Source organism: Sphaeramia orbicularis, chromosome 1 (genome assembly GCF_902148855.1).
Source record: "Sphaeramia orbicularis chromosome 1, fSphaOr1.1, whole genome shotgun sequence".
Lineage (NCBI taxonomy): Eukaryota > Metazoa > Chordata > Actinopteri > Kurtiformes > Apogonidae > Sphaeramia > Sphaeramia orbicularis.
The window spans coordinates 58071422-58090643 of record NC_043957.1 but is presented as its reverse complement, the minus strand read 5'-3'; the positions used below and the strand labels follow the sequence as shown (position 1 = coordinate 58090643).

Sequence of the window (19222 nt, the reverse complement as noted above, 5' to 3'; positions counted from 1 at the left end):
CCTGTACCAAGATGCAACGGGAATGTACAGAAAATGTACAACAATTAACCCTTAAAGACCCAAACAGCCACCGGCGACACAAACTATCTACTGATATAAACTGTTTACTACACAGGTGTCAAACATGAGGCCCGGGGGCCAAATCTGACCCACAAAGGGTCCAGTCGGCCCTGGGGATGAATTTGTGAAATGCTAAAATTCCACTAAGATATTAACAATCCTTTTAGTTCAGGTTCCACATTCAGAACAATTCAGTCTCAAATGGGTCAAATCAGTCAAATCCTACCCAATAACCTATAAATACACATAACTCCAAATTTTTCTCTTTGTAAATGTAAATATTTTCATGTATTTACATTAAAACAAAGTATAATTTTTGCAAAAAAAGTGAATAACCTGAACAAATATGAACAACCTGAAACATCTTAAGAGAAGTCAGTACAATTTTAACAATATTCTGTCTGTTATTAAATGTTTTGTGTGTTTGTAGATCCACTGTGATCTGTAAGTTCTAATGTACATGTGGAAATGATAAACTGAGGCAGAATATTGTTAAAATTACACTATTTTTTTCAGTTTGTTCATGTAATTCACATCTTCTGAAAGGATAGTTTGTAGATGGAAACCTTCTCATAATGTAAATTTCCTTTTTTTCGCTCTAAAACACAGAGAAAAGTTTGGAGTTGACATTAATTCTATATTATTCTGTTATTATTTGGCTGGTCCGGCCCACTGCAGATCAAGTTTCGCTGACTGTGGGTTTGACACCTCTGAGTTTGAAGCTCTCACAGTGCGACGCCTCACCTGTTAATAAAGATGGCGTGCTGCTCCGACTCTGCAGTTTGGGCTTCTTGAGTTTCTGGGACACGGTCCTCAGGTACTTTTTGAACAGCGCCCCCCCGCCTCCTTTCTGGTCTGTAGGGGACACCCCCGTGGCCCCCGAGGCCCCCGAGGCTTCTGCAGCGGCTGAGGGTGGAGCTCCCTGGGCTGAGCTGGACGAGCCGGAGGACGGGGACAGGGCCGCGAACAGAGACCCGGGGGGCTCGGACAGGGCCCTTTTGAAGGGGTTTTTTCTGGTCCCGCTCGGGGCTTTGTCGGCCTTGGCTCCGTCTCCGCCTTTCCCACCAGAAGACAGTTTCTCTCCAGTGTCCTCGCTCAGGGCTTTGCGCCAGTTTTGCATTTTGTTCCATTTGTTGGTGGAGGCTTTGTGGATCTTATCGATGGTTGACGTCGGGGAGGCCGTCGGAGCCTGTCCCTCCTCCTTCACCTCGTCCAGCGTCCCCTTAGCGCCGGTGTGCCACTTGTATGTGTTGAGGGGGTCGGTGTTTTCAGATCCTTGAGGATGTTCCACAGGTGAATCACTTTCCTTCTCTGTCGAGCCCTGCTCTTTCAGCAGTTGCTGAGCTGCTGGCTCTGAGTCTTTCTCCTCGGTGCCCATTTCAGATTTAGTTTTTGGGACTAATAATATTTCCTCGTCTCTCAAAGATACAAAAAAAAAAACAAAAATCACAATCCTCAAATCCAAAGTTGCACACAGGATCTTCTTGCAGGTTGTTCTGACAGATTATTGGTCCTTATTTGCATGGGTTCTATCAGTCTTCTTCTCTTGTTTCCTGTCTTACAAAATGCCATCCGTCAACAAAATGAGATGAGCTGCACTCTGTGGTTTCTTTACTGCAGCGCCCTAAACCCTCGCGTTTACTGCTTCCTCATGAAGTGACACAGAGAAGTTCACCTATTTGCGGAAATCTCACTATTTTTTTCAGCCCTTCATGTTTTCACTCAATACTTCCCTTCTTCCTCACTTCTTGTTCTGCTTTTATGTCTGAGGGTTTTATCCCCAAAAGTATCCTTTACCAATGATGAGCTCCTGTTCTGAACACATGACTCAGGATATTTAGAAAAAACTAATTATTTAAAAAAAAAAACCCACTTATGTTTGCACCTTATCCAAAGAAATGTCCACAGATACCTTTTTAAAAGTGTGTAATCACAGTGTGTGTGTGTGTGTGTGTGTGTGTGTTAGGTATAGGTAGTTCGTGGCTCCACCTTTTCCTCTCAGTCATTTGTCTGTCAGGTTTTGAATGTGGTTGAACTCACGGTTTCGTCTGAATGCTAGCCTACCGTCACTGAACTGACAGAATTCTAAAAACTCACTACATCTCACACCTTATCTTTTATGTTCTAAGTGTTTTTATTACATATCAAGTCACAGAAAAGCACAATACAGTCATTGTTTTTTGGTTTTTTAACCCAAACCCATGAACATTCCCACCCTGTTGCACCAAAAAAATAAAAAATAAAAAGATAATTGACAATAATAATAATAAATAAATAAATAAATAAGGAACACAGATATTAGTCACAGACTCGTATTAATAAGACTACACTGGAATAAGTGAGGGATCTGCCTCTTTTGTGTGATTCAGAACAGGTTGCCAGGTACTGAAAAACTTATCGGCACATCCTCTTATAGAATATTTGATTTTTTTCAATGTTAAATGATGTAAAAGATCCAGAAACCAAGATTTAAATGTTGGAGGTTGTTTATCTTTCCATTTTAGTAGTATTATCACACCTTGTCTTTTGTTATTAATACTTGAACTTCCTCTACTCTCCTGGAATCTAGAGTAGAGTTAGTTATAACAGAAGAAGTGCATTGTTTTTATGCATGTATTAAACTTAGTGTGGCAAGAAATGTCCTCATTATTTTTAACACGAGGCTGAAACTATATGACTTTAAATATGGCTCAAATGGAAACCTAACCCAAACCCAAACCCTAGGGCTCTGTAAAAAGAGCAGATGTTGAATGTTTAGCTAAAGTATGTTACACTGTAAAAAAAAAAAAAAAAAAAATTAAAACATTTTAAAAAATAAATGGTAATATTCCGGCAGCAGGGGTGCTGACAAAATACTGTTAAATTACGTAAAATAACCATCTCATAAAAATACATTAATTTTCCATAATTAAAATATAGTTTTTTGCCCCAACTTTAGATAAAATTTTGCATATTTAAAAAAAAAAAACTTTTTAATGCTTAATAAAGAATATTTTCATGTATTAAAACAACCTATAAATATATATATAAATAATTTTCAATGAGACTCAGTTGTCCAATCCACTGATAAAAACTGTATTTGGACAGTTTATCAGTGCTTATACATGTTATACATTCACAAAAATACATTTATTCAACAATTTTGTTGTGAAACCTCCTGTAATTACACAAGATATTTGTCAATTAACAAACTAGTCTGGTTAAACTGACAGAACAAATACTTCTTTAACGGTTAATTGTCAATAATTTTATCTGTTTGTTTTTTTTACAGTATTAAAAATTAAATTAACAGTTTAATCTCATGAATAGAAAAGAAATATCTGTGAAATTTTGATACATTTACAAATGTATTTTAACTGTATTTTTCTGTGAAAAAAGAAAAAAATTCTTTTAAAAAATGGAAATTTTATGGTTATTCACAGTTACAGTTTTTTCATGTTCTTTTCCATTTGACTGTAAAACCACAGTCTATTTTTGTCATTTCATTAATATTTTCCTGTATCTTGAAAACACAGGAAAAATCTGTCAAATAAACAATGAAAATTCCTTTAAATTACAGTGTAGTTACAGTTTTTACAGTGTAGGTTGTGTTTTGGCCACATGTTAATTACAGAAACTACATGTTCCCTTTCAAACGGTGTCTGGTGCATGTAGTTTTGCTTCAGATTTCTGTCCTAACCTGAACCCTACACAGGTTCACTGGTGATGAAGAGGTTAAAAAATACTGACATTGCACTAAATGAGGAAATAAACTTAATAAACTCATGATCAAACACAGTCATATGGTCCGATCGATACAGTGATGCATGAGTGAAACAGTGTCTTTACTCATTTCTTTTCAAATACCTGTGGGTGTATGGACTGTTGACTGTTAAGATCCATTTCCTGTTAGAGCCATGCTGCACTTCCTGCCAAGATCAGCTTGTCAGACTCTGAAAACCACTTCCTGCACACTGCTCTGCTTTCTACTCGTACACACCTGCACCATATTTGTGTGTCCCATCACAGCGGCACATTACTGATGGTACTTATGTCTGAGCAAAGTGTACTGAGTGGACAGAGAGTTACCAGTGTCACTGGTACACATTCAGTTCACTAAAGGACATTCACATTAGGAAAATAAATATAAAAAATAGTACTTAGAACAACTAATATTTATCTTATTCTTCTTAAATAGTTAGATTTTTGGGTTTCTTTTTGATTTTAAGTCTGGGCAAAATACACAAACATGTTTATACCTGTTAAATGAATACGTCAGAGTAAGTGACTCCATCTGTGCTTTGTATTACTGAGGCCACCTGCTGGACACTTTATGGTAAGGCAGTAGGTTTGATTCTGACACTGGTGTGGACGCTAAAGTGCTCCAAGACAGCACTACTGAAAGCTGATTTTTTTTTTTTTTTGTATTTGCGATCATAATTTCACATCATGTCAAGCTGATCAAACAAGCAAACAATCATAGTCAGAGAAAAAATCAGTAACTGACATGTTTATAAAGTATATCTGAATATTTAAAGACAATACAAGAATTTAATGCATTCTGCAAAGTTATTCTAATGACTAAAATATCCATTATTATTGAACCTTACCTGCGAAATTCCAGCCTCTCCTCCTCTACCTCCTCCTTCTTCTCCTCCTCTTCCTCCTCCTCCTCTCTACTGTCTGTCTCCTGACATAAATATGTTGATTCATGACCTATGACCAACAGAAAGGAGGCGGGGGGGCACTGTTCAAAAAGTACCTGAGGACCGTGTCCCAGAAACTCAAGAAGCCCAAACTGCAGAGTCGGAGCAGCACGCCATCTTTATTAACAGGTGAGGCGTCGCACTGTGGAGAGCTTCTAACTCAGAGGTGTCAAACCCACATTCAGCTAAATTTGATCTGCAGTGGGCCGGACCAGACAAATAATAACTGAATAATATAGAAATAATGTCAACTCCAAACTTTTCTCTGTGTTTTATGGTGAAAAAAGTAAAATTAAACAATGAAAACGTTTACACCTACAAACTGTCCTTTCAAACAATGTGAATTATTTGAACAAACAGCAAAAAATAAGTGTAATTTTAACACTATTCTGTCGATCTAGTTGATCATTTTCCACATGTTCATTGTAACATACAGATCACAGTGGATCTACTAATAAACACATTTAGTATCAGGCAGAATGTTGTTAAAATTGCACTTATTTTTCTTAAGACATTTCAGGTTGTTCATATTTGTTCAGATTATTCACATTTTTTGTGAAATTATACTTTGTTTTAGTGTAAATACATGAAAATATTTACATTTACAAAGAGAAAAATGTGCAGCTGTGAGTATTTATAGATTATTATGATAGAATTTTACTGATCTGACCCACTGGAGATTGAATTGGTGTGAATGTAGAACCTGAATGAAAAGGACTGTTAGTTTCGTAATTTCTATTTTTGCATTTCACAAATTCATCCCCAGGGCCGGACTGGACCCTTTGGCGGGCCGGATTTGGCCCCCAGGCCGCATGTTTGACACCCCTGTTCTAAATGCATTCACCGTGGGTTTTTTATTGGAAAACTGATGACATATAGACACAGCATGTGTATAAGTCGAAGAAACTGAACAGGGATGGAACCAAGGCAGGAGGTTTGATTCTGACACTGGTGTGGACACTCAAGTGCTCCAAGGCAGCACTCCTGGAAGATGAGGTTTTTTTGCATTTGCGATCATAATTTCATGTCATAGAGCTGATCAAACAAGCAAACAATCATAGTCAGAAAAAAAATTCAGTAACTGACAAGTTTATAAAGTATATCTGACTATCTAACAACAATACAAGAATGTAATGCATTCTGCAAAGTTATTCTAATGACAAACATATGCATTATTATTGAACCTCAACTGGGAATTTACAGCCTCTGCTCCTCTTCCTCCTCCTCCTCTCTACTGTCTGTCTCCTGACATAAATATGTTGATTCATGACATATGAACAGATTCTGGACACACAGATCATACAGTTTGATGGTACAGTTACTGCATGAGCAAAAAAAGGCTTTAGTTTCAATTATTACATGTAATTTATTCCCCAAAAATATGGATAAAATCACATCTAGAATCACATTTACAGTCTGAGGTTTTATTGTATTTTCCCCGCAAATTTTCTTTATGTGTGTTTTTTAAACAGTTGCTCTTCCATAGAAATGCATTAAAATAATAAGTAAAGTAACTTTTAAAAGTGTTTCTGTTTGGTATTAAATAGTGTCTTTTCTTCAGTATCTGTGTTGAGCCTCTACAGTTCTAGACCCTTGAACTAACTCACACTGGGACTCCTACTGAAGTGTCTTCTGTCCAGTTTTCTTTTCTTTGACGTCCTTCAAAGCCTAATTATTGAGCACACACACAAACACACACATGTCCAAATGTACATGTGTATATCACCACTGATATTCAAATCCATGTAGCTGATGTGACTCAGACAGAACAAATACAAACATACTGAAAATTTACGTTAGTGCTCCAACTGCAGGTTCCTTTTACAAGTAGATGGTAGTGATGTGACGTTCACAAACGAATCGAATCTTTTGAACGGCTCTTTGAAATGAACAATGGGAACCGAATCTTTGTAAAGAGCCGTTCATTTTTTTTTTTTTTTTTTTTTTTTTTAAGGAGGGAGTGTCCGATTGCCTGTCAGTTTAGTGTCACTGAGGAGGCACTGGGCAGGAGGAGAATGTTCCAGCAGAAAAAAAAGAGTGCTTGTGCACTGCGCATGTCTCATGGCAAGAAGTTAGCAAAAAAACAACAGTTTGAAGCATGAGGTGAGCATACTGGAGGAGGCGGAGCTGGAAGACTGGAGGAGGCGGAGCTGGAAGACTGGAGGAGGCGGAGCTGGAAGACTGGTCGAAACCGGAGAAAAGTTTGAGAGTGAGTGAGTGAGCACCTGTGAGTAATGAGCCAAAGGAAAAGGAGGAGTATGTAGTTGTGTTTTGTGCAGTTTTTTCCATATGTTTAGACACATTTATTGTTCTTGTTTTGAGGAGAATAAAATGTTATTTCAGAAGAAAATGTTTTATTTTCTTCTTCATTTTTATTCTACAGACTAGTCCACATAATGTACCGTCACGTTTTTGCTCCAGTTCCATCATTTGTCTAATGTCACCTCTCATGTCATGGATTTAACCCACACATTTGAACTAACAATTCTTTTTTACGGTAAGATAATATTTACTGCCGCGTCAATTAAACACCTTTAAAATGTAATGTCAATCATCACATGTAGCCGATTTAGTCATTAAAACATTGGTGTTTCAAAATAATACAAAAAACATAAAAGAGCCAGTCTGTTGAACGACTCTTTCCAGTGAGCGACTCCTGATTGAACGACTCCCTTCAAAGAACCAACAGTCCCATCACTAGTAGATGGAGTGACAGTGGGGATGGCCAATCACATGTACGTTAACAAAACCAAAGAGCCAATCAGAGAGCGATATTTACATTAGAGGCGGGACTTCTAGCAGAGAGCGACTGTTAACCCTTTGTGTGCCAGAATCATTAACTAAACACTACGGACAGCGGTTGGACTGATAGTGAGTACACAGTAGAGGATGGATACTGGTAGAGACGGGTCCATAGAGTCCATACGCAGTTCTACGGCCCTGTTCCCATCACAGACACACATTACTGATGGTACTTACATCTGAGCAAAGTGACCTGAGTGGACAGAGAGTTATCAGTGTCACTGGTACACATTCAATTCACTAAAGGACTTTCAAATTAAAAATATATATATAAAAATAGTACTTAGAACAACTAATATTTATCTTTATCTTTGAGGGGTTTTTTTTTAATTTTTTTAAGTCTGTCTGCAAAATACACAAACATGTTTACACCTGTTAAATGAATGTCAGAATAAGTTCCTCCATCTGTGTTTTGGATTACTGAGGCCACCTGGTGGACACTTTATGGAATGCTGTGGAAATTATATGTTTTGACAACGTTGTCTGTGGGTTGGCTCGGTGGTGCACTGGTTACCACAGTCAGAACACAGCGGATGTGACAGTGAATAGTTGTTTGTCTGTGCATGTGACCTGGTGACACATCCAGGGTGTACCCCACCTTCACCTGGTGGTAAATGAATAAGTACGATCTCTGACTTTAACTATGAAACACAGAAAAAGAATCTCATCCTCATATTTGTGTTTATTCTTTATTGAGGATCCCCATTAGCCGACGCACAAACACCAGGCTAGTCTTCCTGGGGTCCACTAAAAAAGAAAAAAGAAAAAATGAAAGGTTCAGGATGCAAAATAAGACATAAAAAAATAACATAAAAAAGGACACAAAACTCACTGACTGACTTTATAAGTTCATACTTCTTCCTGCTCCTTTTCGACCATGCAATATTCAGACTTGTATGTGCTTGAAGATAGATTCTGTCCATTTAAATGTTATTTTGTTTATGTCTTAATTTTCTTTGTTTTGTTTTATTTTTCTTTCCATGTTCAAAATAAATAAATAAATGAAATGAAATGACTTTAAAAATGAGGAAATCATATTCATTCTAAAGTTAAGTTTAAATTAGATTACATGTTATCAATAAATTATTTCATTTAACCCATAAAGACCCAGTGGTACTTAATGTCAATTCCAAATGATCTTTCTTAAGTGATTTGTCACCATTTATTTATTTATTTATTTATTTATTTATTTATTTATTTATTTATTTATTTATTTATTATTTTAATTGTATTTTATTTTATTGTATTTTATTTGTTGTTGTTTTTTATCTTGTCTTGTCCAGCATCCTAACAGCAGAATGGTAGTCTGGCTCCTTTTTGTGCTGAACAAATTTGCTTTGCAAAGGGAAACTTCAGAAAGTATATGAGGCTCCCCTTGATATGAATATTCTACTGTCCTTATTTTGAGTTTTGTTAAACCACATTTCATTGCTGGACCTGACAAGAGGGGGGGCACAAGGAAGAAGACCCTCACAAATACCCACAGTGATAATTATGATGGTAACAATTACTTAAACAAGAACTGAGTAAACTGGGCAGAAAGAAAAACAAACATAATCATGGATTAGATTTCTAAAGTGCTTTTCTATGAATGCATACACAAAGCATGCACAGTGGCTCCATTCTTCATTCACTCACACATTCCCACTGTGCTGCTGCTGCTGCTGGTAAACTCCACACAGTACGTATCCACAGACTGATGGAAGCGTGGCTGCCAATCTGCGCCTTCTAACTGTATTTTATTTGTACTGTTTTATTCGTTTTTCACAATGTAAAGTTACTACTTTACACTGTTACATGTACTCCATGTGTCTCCCCCTACCTCCCCCCTCTCCCCCTCTCCCCCAGTCTCTCTCTATCTCTATCGCTCTCTCTTTTCTCCTCCTTTACTCTCTCTCTTTAACCCAACTGGTCCTGTCAGACGTCCATCCTCCTCAGTCTGGCTCTGCTCCAGGTTTCTGCTGTTAAAGGTACTTTTTCCTTCCACTGTCACCAGTCACTAGTGTTTGCTCCTGGAGGATTCTGTTGGGTTTCTGTAAATTTGATTTGATTTTGATTTGATTTGATAAAGCACTTTGTGACTCTGTCTGTGAAAAGGGCTCTATAAATAAAATTTACTTACGGCCCCTCCCACCACCACTGAACGTTCACACACATTCATACACCAGTGTGAGTGACACTGGAGGACAGGAGGGCGAAGTGTCTTACCCAAAGACACAACAGCACATGACTGGGGCAGAGTGGGATTCGAACCGCCAACCCTTCAGTTATTGCATGACTCTACCATCTGTGCCGTGGCAGCCCAAACAAACGGGCAAAGAAAATTACAACAAAATAAATATTTAATTTTATTGTAATCACTATTTATTTGTTTATAATATTATCCCCTGTATTTTGTGTTTTCTCAGTATAAATCAGATATTTATCTATATTTACTTCACTGATTGTGTAGATGTTCATTAAAGCTCAGATTAAACTTGAGGGTTATTATATAAAAAACAGAGAAAACTGCAGAAAAAAATGACTTCAGTCAAATACATCATTAAATGAACACAAACCTAGTGTGTCCATCCACTGTCATTGATCCAACTCCATGGCTTTTACTGGTGAATCAGTGCTGTAGAAGATGACGGTGTTTCCACAGTAACTATGGAGCCTCTGAACGTCAAAATGGGTCATATCTGATGACCATGAACAGATGAAGAACTGTATTTGACGCCAATTATTGACATGAATTGACAGGATTAGTGGATCAGCAGGTATTAAACAGTTTAGATCAGTAGATGGTTTTGGTCGGTGATGGATGCTTGGGTCTTTATGGGATAATTCAAATAATAATTTCTTAAAACTCTCTGGTTTATTTGAGTAAACTGCACTTTTGAGATCTTTGTTGCACGTTGCTGCAGATGCAGCTGTTGTCCAACAGAATGCGCTGCACATCAACTGAAAACTTCAACATCAAACCTTTTCTTCTTCCTTTTTCCACTTGAAGCAGTTTTAGTTCTGCATTTGAAGTGTTTTACACCCATGTGGAGTATGTGTTATAGATGCAACCATCACATTTAGCATTTGAGTAAGAAAACAAGCTCAGGGTCTGGACTGACTGAGTCTCAGTACACATTTAGATTCATCAGTAAAAATGGTACAAACACATGGAGAACAAGTGCTGATATTAAAACACACACGAGTGGGTCAAACAGAATCAGCAGCATTTAAAAAGGAAAACCATTAAAAGTCAAAAATACATGTGTGTAAAAACCCATCTGTACCCCAAACGACTTAAATCAAAGTATGTCCACAGGATACTGATGCACAAATTCAGTCTTCAGAATATCTTTTCTGTTGAATTATTCATTTAGTTTTTAAATTAGTATTTCTTTTACAAAATGAAGCCTGTGTATGTGTGTAATTCCTTACCTTCAAAACATACTTAAAACATACAAAACATACTTATGACAATAAGGTAAAGAGTTAAAGGTGCAATATTACCTGAAATGTACTAATCAAATCAAATGTACAAAATGCAACCTAAGTTTTTAGTCCAGTGGTTTCCAACCTTTTTTGGCTCGTGACCCCATCTTAACATCACAAATTTCTGCCGACCCCAGACATTCAAAACGGAGACTTTTTTTTTGCTAAAATTAATTTGTTTTTGATCATGTAACAGTTTGCTATACAATGTTGCAAATAAACGTTAATTTTAGAGGACATTTAGTCTATATAATGTCTATTATTGTGGACAGAGGCAGTAAATCCAGGTGTAGATTACTGCACAAAGGGAGAATGTGATTTTCCTTGGTCAGGATCTGTCCAGTCAGTCCAGCTGTGATTTACAAGGAGGACAATTAATACTGAACAAACAAGAACTGAAACTATGAATTATGAAAGAGCTGCAGCATCTGAAACTGACCACAATGAACATGTGACAGATAAACAGAACCACAGTGCTGCAGGTTCACACTCAGTTTGTCATGTCTGTTATGGATTGTGATTGTCTCTGTCAACACACCATATATTTTTTTTTTGTAAGTTTTTTTCTTTCTTTCTTTCTTTCTTTCTTTCTTTCTTTTTTTTTTTTTTTTTTTTTTTTTACCAACTACTAGAAATATTAGGTGACCCCACATGGGGTCCCAACCCCAAGGCTGAAAAACACTGATTTAATCTAATGGACTCTCTGCACAGCTCCACTACTTCCTGAACTTCAGGTGGGTTCTTTATTTCCTGTCTTTCATTATTGGACACACTGATTAATCCAGGTGTGCCTAATTAATCAGTAGTCACAACAAGGAGTAGCAGACACACCTGGATTAATCAGTGTGTCCAATAATGAAATATAAGAATTAAAGGACCCACCTGAAGTTCAGGAAGTAGTGGTGATTCATTTTATTTCAGTTACAGTACTGTATTAAAGTCTTGGGTCTCCATTAAATTGTACTGACCATACATGCACGGTAAAAAACAGAGTATCAATTTAACTCTTACAGAGTTGAATTTAACTCTGTTTCAGATAACATTGGGCATCACTCAAAATTAGAGTAAAATTTACTCTATGGCCAGTGTCAAATTTTCAGAGTTAATTCTACTCACTTCAGTATCAAAATTAATAATGAAATGTATAAAGATACTTAACACTGTGGCGTTTTCACACTATGAGAGTAATATGAGTACACTTTATAGAGCTATTTTTACTCCAAATTAAGTTTAAAAATGACTCTATAATGTGTTAATATTGAAACAATATAAAATTGCAGGGGTTCCCATGGTGGGGGTCAAGAGATGATTTTCAGAAATGTCTTGATGCAGCTTTTTAATTTGTAATTAGAGATAAAGTGAATAATTATTACATTTATAATTTGAGGGGAGAAAAATTGCACCATGGGTTTCAATCATTTCAGGAATTGCTTTTATTTTGAAAGAACTACATCCTCCCACTTAAAATTTCATTTCAGCTTCACAGTGACAGTCAGGTAAGGTGTTGTTCTGCCTACAGGTTTAACTAATGGTGTCACATTAATAATAATAACTAAAAAAAAATGAAAAGGCCAATAAACATTGTAAAACAGACACATTAACTTAAATAAGCATTAACACACACCCCCCCCCCCAACCCCTGCACATAAAATAGAACATAATGAGTAAAATGACCAGTACCCACAATGCATTGCAGCAGACGTGCACTAATCATCACTCTGTAGAGTTGAATTTTACTCTGCATCTGTGCAGAACTTTACACTGACTTTTAACTCTACTGTTAGAGCTGGTTTACTCTCCATTGAGCTAGAAATACTCGATGTAGGTTAAAATCATTTGACTCTGAAATATTGACACTGCATTTTTTACTGTGCATGTGTCAGTCTGTCATCTGGAAACAAGTGGAATGTACAGAAAAAATACATTAAAAACAATTCAGAAAAAAATAGAATATCATAAATGACCTACAGTACATTGGATCATTTGGACAGAAAAATAGAAAGCCCATGTCTACAGTCCTGTGGTCGGATCTGAATGATGTTTAGTGTCATAAACCACAAGACTGAGAAAACTTCAGAACAGTCGATCGAAAGAGTTCAGCGTCGAAGGCCAGCTGACGTTAGCCTGCAGCAGCTGTTCACATCTGCTTTTTGAATGCCTACAACCCATACGTCTTCTTTCATGTTTTGATGTTTCGTCATACATCAGAGACCAGGCAGTAGGGATTCCCATAGCACTGGAAGACTTGATGCATCAAACTGAACTGTTTTACCTGAAAGAAAACTCTGGAGTTTTTTTTTTTAACTGTGGGAGACATTTGTTATTTCCAAAGGAGGAATGGAGTGTTCATCAGATTTGTTTCTGTCAGGTGTTTTACAAATATTAAGTAACATACATCCAACAGTATGAAAAAATGCAGAGTTTTTGGTCAAATAACAACAACAATAGCTATCAGAACACTTAACTGCACTAAAAAAAAAAAAAAGTCTGGAATTTAACAGAATTTTCACTGCTTATTTTACAGATTTTTCCTGTATTTTTAAGATACAGGAAAATATCAATGAAATTCCAAAAACAGGCTGTGATTTTACATGTCAAATGTAAAATAACATGAAAAATGTAACTGTGAATAACCAAAAAAAATTTTTTTTTAAGAATTTTTTTCTTTTTTCACAGAAAAATACAGTTAAAATACATTTGCAAATGTGTGATAATTTCACAAATATTTCTTTTCTATTTATGAGATTAAACTGTTAATTTAAAGTTTAGTACTGTAAAAAAAAAAAATTATAATAAAACGAGATAAAATTACTGACAATTAACCGTAAAAGAAGTATTTGTTCTGTCAGTTTAACCAGACTTCTTTGTTAATTGACAAATATCTTGTGTAATTACAGGAGGTTTCACAACAAAAATGTTGAATAAATGTATTTTTGTGAATGTATAACATGTATAAGCACTGATAAACTGTCCAAATACAGTTTTTATCAGTGGATTGGACAACTGAGTCTCATTGAAAATTATTTCTATATATATTTATAGGGAATTTGATTGTTTTAATGCATGAAAATATTCTTTATTAAACATTAAAAAGAAAAAAAAAAGCAAAATCTCATGTAAAGTTAGGGCAAAAAACTGTATTTTAATAATGGAAAATTACTGTATTTTTATGAGATGGTTATTTTCCGTTATTTACAGTATTTTTTCAGCACCCCTGCTGCCGGAATAATATTTTTTTTTTTTTTTACTTTCTTTAATCTTTTTTTTTTTTTTTTTTTTTTTTACAGTGTGACTCTGTATTAATTTGCCATAGTCTCAGTTTCTCCAGTGCTGACCAGTTATATTCAACACCAAAGCGGGCTGGATTTGTGGTGTCACATACTGCACATTTCATAGCATCTGTCTTTATCTAACTAAGCCCACTCCACAGTCTCTGAATAACACACACACACACACACACACACACACACACACACACACACACACACACACACACACACACACACACCTACACACACACACCTACACACACACACACACACACACACACACACACACACACACACACACACACACACACACACACAATATCAACATCATGGCCTTCTGTGCCAAAGCTGTGATATTTGCTGTTCCATCCTGTTCTTTTATGTTTGGGGACTGAATGCTGTTTTTCTCTATAACAGATTCAACAATGGCCCACATTCTGCTGTTGTTCTTTAACATTTGGTATCACGGCACATCCTGACGTAAGCTGCACAAACTCCGCTCTCCTGCCCTGTGGAACACAATCGCCTTACCACTATCATCCTCCGCCATCGCCGCTAAACCTCTTACATAATTAGGATGTGAGTGTATTTAACTCTGACGACCTAACAGATGCTTAGAGGCCAAAGCAAAGTCCAGACATTCATCCAACGACAGAGGAAGGAAATTCACACAAAAGAACGATGCAGGGCAGGTAAAAAGGAGCAGTGAGAAGAAGGCTACTAAATATTTCATAGTAGGGTCATTCCATGTCATTTCATCAAGTGCCACCTGACCCTCTCAGATTTTTCTAAATTGTTACATACTTCTAGTACATTATATATGATAAAAAAAATCCAAAATTCCAAGGTTTAATTGTAAATAGTTCCAAAGTTATGACCATTTGAAGTAGGTAGGGCCTACCCTAAAATTGCGACCAAAATTAAGACTTGAAATTTTCGGCTATTTTCAGGCTTCTATAACTTCTGAACAACAAGAGCTAGAGGTCTGAAATTTTCAGAATCATTTCACAGGAATCTATAGTCCTAAGAAATGTGACAATATTTACTTAAAATTTATAATTACATGTTACAGAGAATGACAAAGTTGAGATTTTATCCATTGCGAACTTCTAAAATGCTACTTTTGGCCACCCATTACACAAAAACTAATCATCATATTCATTAGAAATTTTCTGTGCTATATCTTGGCGACTTAGGGAATGGATCTGTGTAAAATGAAGGTCCTATGTTCTGTTATGTATGATATATGAACAGCTGAAAATCAAAAATATCTGTCCGACCTTCGGATTCACAGGTCAATCTTTCAATTGATTCATTAAAGTCACAGGTGTCAAACATGCGGCCCATGGGCCAAAACCGGCCCGCCAAAGGGTCCAATCTGGCCCACAGTGCAAAAATGACACTGAAGATATGAACAGTCCAGGGTGTTGAACTGGTTTTAGTTCAGGGGCCACATTCAGCCCTGTGTGATGTCAAGTTGAAGAATAAAATAAACAATAAAATGTAAACCTGAAAATGAAGTACAATTTTAACCATATTCTAGTAAATGTTTTGTGCATTTTTAGATCAGATCTGTAAGTTGTTAATAATAATCTAACACATGATTTTGTACAAATCATTCTTATTTTACGTCCCAACTTCAAAATGTTAACAACATTATGCATGTTACCAAGTCTTTGTGTAACATTGTCTGTAATTCACATGTACAAAGGATAAGGCAAAAAATATTGCTAAAATTGCACTTATTTTTCTTCAGAAATTTTAGGTTTTTTGGTTATTCACATCTTTTTAGCGAAAGGACAGTTTCTAAATGTAAATATTTTCATAATTTAGTGTTTTTATTGCACTAAAACGAAGAGAAAACTTAGAGTTGTCCTTATTTAGAGGTTCTTATGCTGTTATGTTAATGGTTTGGCCTGCCTCAGATCAAACTGGGCTGAATGTGGCCCCTGAACTAAAATGAGTTTGACACCCCTAGTTTAAGTGAACCATCCTGGTGGTTCTGTTGATCTGTATCCAACCCCCCCTTTGCAGCTGTGAATGGACTCCTCTGCAGGCCGCCTGTAAGCCCATTGTAATTTTAAAAACAACTAATAACTCCGAAAGTATTGGTCGTACCAATGAACTGTTTTCACCACTCTGATCCTTGACCTAAAACATAAAAGTTCTGCACAAGGCAAAGGCTGGATCTGTCCAGTTATCATGTATAAAGCACACACAGAGGCCATTGGGTTTTATAATAGAATGATAATGTATTTTATGTATGTTATGCTCCCTTACATCTAGAGCAGGGCTGTCAAACTCATTCATTCATTCATTTTCTGAACCCGCTTTATCCTCACTAGGGTCACGGGGGTCGCTTGGAGCCTATCCCAGCTACATAGGGGCGAAGGCGGGGTACACCCTGGACAAGTCGCCAGTTCATCTCAGGGCTGAACATATAGAGACAAACAATCACTCTCACATTCACACCTATGGGCAATTTAGATTAACCAATTAACCTATTAGTGCATGTCTTTGGATGGTGGGAGGAAGCCGGAGTACCCGGAGAGAACCCACGCAGACACGAGGAGAACATGCAAACTCCACACAGAAAGGTCCCACCCCCCGTCGAATGGTGTTGGAATCGAACCCAGGACCTTCTTGCTGTGAGGCACGAGTGCTAACCACTGCACCACCGTGTCGCCCACTGTCAAACTCATTTTAGTTCAGTTCCACATTCGGCTAAATTTGGTCTGCAGTGGGCTGAACCAGTAAAATAATAACAGAATAATATAGAAATAATGTCAACTCCAAACTTTTCTCTGTTTTAGAATGAAAAAAAAAAGTTCATCTAGGTCTCAAGGTCTCAATCCTGGTCCTCCTTGACCTAAGTGCTGCATTTGATACAATTGATCATGACATCCTGATTAATCGGCTAGAAAAGCTCGTAGGTTTCTCTGACAGTGTACTACAGTGGTTCAAAACGTATAAGGGAAGACAGTACTACGTCAGGCTTGGAGATCACATGTCAAACACACATGATACATGCTATGGGGTTCCACAAGGGAGCTGCCTGGGTCCACTACTATTCTCCTTATATATGCTACCACTTGGAGATATCATCAGAAAACATAATGTTAGCTTCCATAGCTACGCGGACGACACACAAATATACATCTCCGCAGAACCCAATGACGTGACAGCCATCCATTACATTACAAACTGCCTCACAGCAATGAATCAATGGATGTGCAGGAACTTTCTGAAACTGAATGAGGAAAAAACTGAAATCCTGCTTGTTGGCCCAAAAGCAAAAAGGGAAATGCTGATGAGTAGGATGGGCAAACTCACTTCCTGGATCAAACCAGAAGTGACAAGTCTGGGAGTCATTATAGACTCAGACTTAAACTTTAAGTCCCACATAAAGAAAGTCACTAAAACGTCATTCTTCCACCTCAGAAACATAGCCAAAGTAATGCCGGTTATAAATGGAAAGGATGCTGAAAAACTGGTCCATGCTTTTATCTCCAGCAGACTGGACTACTGTAATGCACTCCTTACAGGTCTCCCAAAAAGCAGCACAGACAGACTTCAGCTGATTCACAACTCTGCAGCTAGGTTATTAACCAAAACCAAGAAGAGAGAGCACATTACTCCAGTGTTGGTTTCCCTGCACTGGCTACCGGTAACCTACAGAACTGATTTGAAGATACTACTCACGTATAAAGCTCTAAATGGAACTGGACCAAGTTACATTGCAAACTCACTGATCAATTATGTACAAACTAGAACACTGAGGTCATCAAACGCAGGGTTACTAGCGACTCCCAGAAATATTACAAAGAAAATGGGGGACGCAGCCTTTACTAACTATGCACCAAAGTTATGGAATACAATTCCAAAAGACATTAGAGAAGCCAGTTCACTGAATATATTTAAAACCAAATTAAAAACATTTTTATTCTCATCAGCCTTTGAAAGGAGATAAAAATGGGGTCACAATTCAGGAACCAGGAATGTGCGGTTTTTTATTTTTATTTTATTTTATTGTATTTCTGTTTTTATTTTTTATTTTATTGTATTTCAAATTTCATCTTATTTCTTGCACTTCAAAAATTCTATGCATAATGTGCGCTGCTTTTATTTTTATTTTATTGTATTTCTCTCAAATTTTATCTTATTTCTTGCACTTCAAAAATTCTATGCATAATCAAATATTTTAATGTGCGCTGTTTTTATATTTACTTTTATTTTATTGTATTTCTAATCAAATCTTAATGTATTTTAATATTGTATTTTTTTCAATCAATGTGAAGCACTTTGGGCTACAATTTCTGTATGAAAGGTGCTATACAAATAAAGTTTATTATTATTATTATTATTATTATTATTATTATTATTATTATTATTATTATTATTATTATTATTATCTATATGAGGAAAAGGTTTACATCTACAAACTATCGTTTTAAAAGATGTGAATAACATGAAAAAACTGAAAAAATAAGTGTAATTTTAACAATATTTTGCCTCAGTTTATCATTTACACATTTACATTATAATGTAAAAAATACACCAAACATTTAATAACAGGCAGGATCTTGTTAAAATTGTACTTACTTCTCTTAAGACATTTCAGGTTGTTCATATTTGTTCAGGTTATTCACATTTTTTTGCGAAATTATACTTTGTTTTAGTGTAAATACATGAAAATATTTACATTTACAAAGAGAAAAATTTGGAGTTGTCATTATTTCTATGTTCTTATGATAGTATTTGACTGGTCCTGCCCACTTGAGACTGAATTGTTCTGAATGTGGAACCTGAATTAAAAGAATTGTTAATATTTTAGTCTATTTTTGCATTTCACAAATTCATCCCAAGGGCCGGTCTGGACCCTTTGACGGGCCGGATTTGGCCCCCGGGACGCATGTTTGACACCTGTGAGCTAGA

General features: G+C 36.4%; 1 protein-coding gene across 1 annotated transcript in view; it reads right to left on the bottom strand.

Moving 5' to 3' along the window:
• The window catches only part of LOC115425423 (ras/Rap GTPase-activating protein SynGAP-like), a 31202-nt gene extending 29557 nt beyond the window's left edge, over nt 1–1645 (bottom strand). Inside the window, exon 1 of the mRNA XM_030142999.1 lies at nt 805–1645. Coding sequence (XP_029998859.1) covers nt 805–1438 — 634 coding nt within the window. The 5' untranslated portion in view covers nt 1439–1645. The remainder of the gene's footprint in view (nt 1–804) is intronic.
• Nucleotides 1646–19222: the final 17577 nt, after the last annotated feature.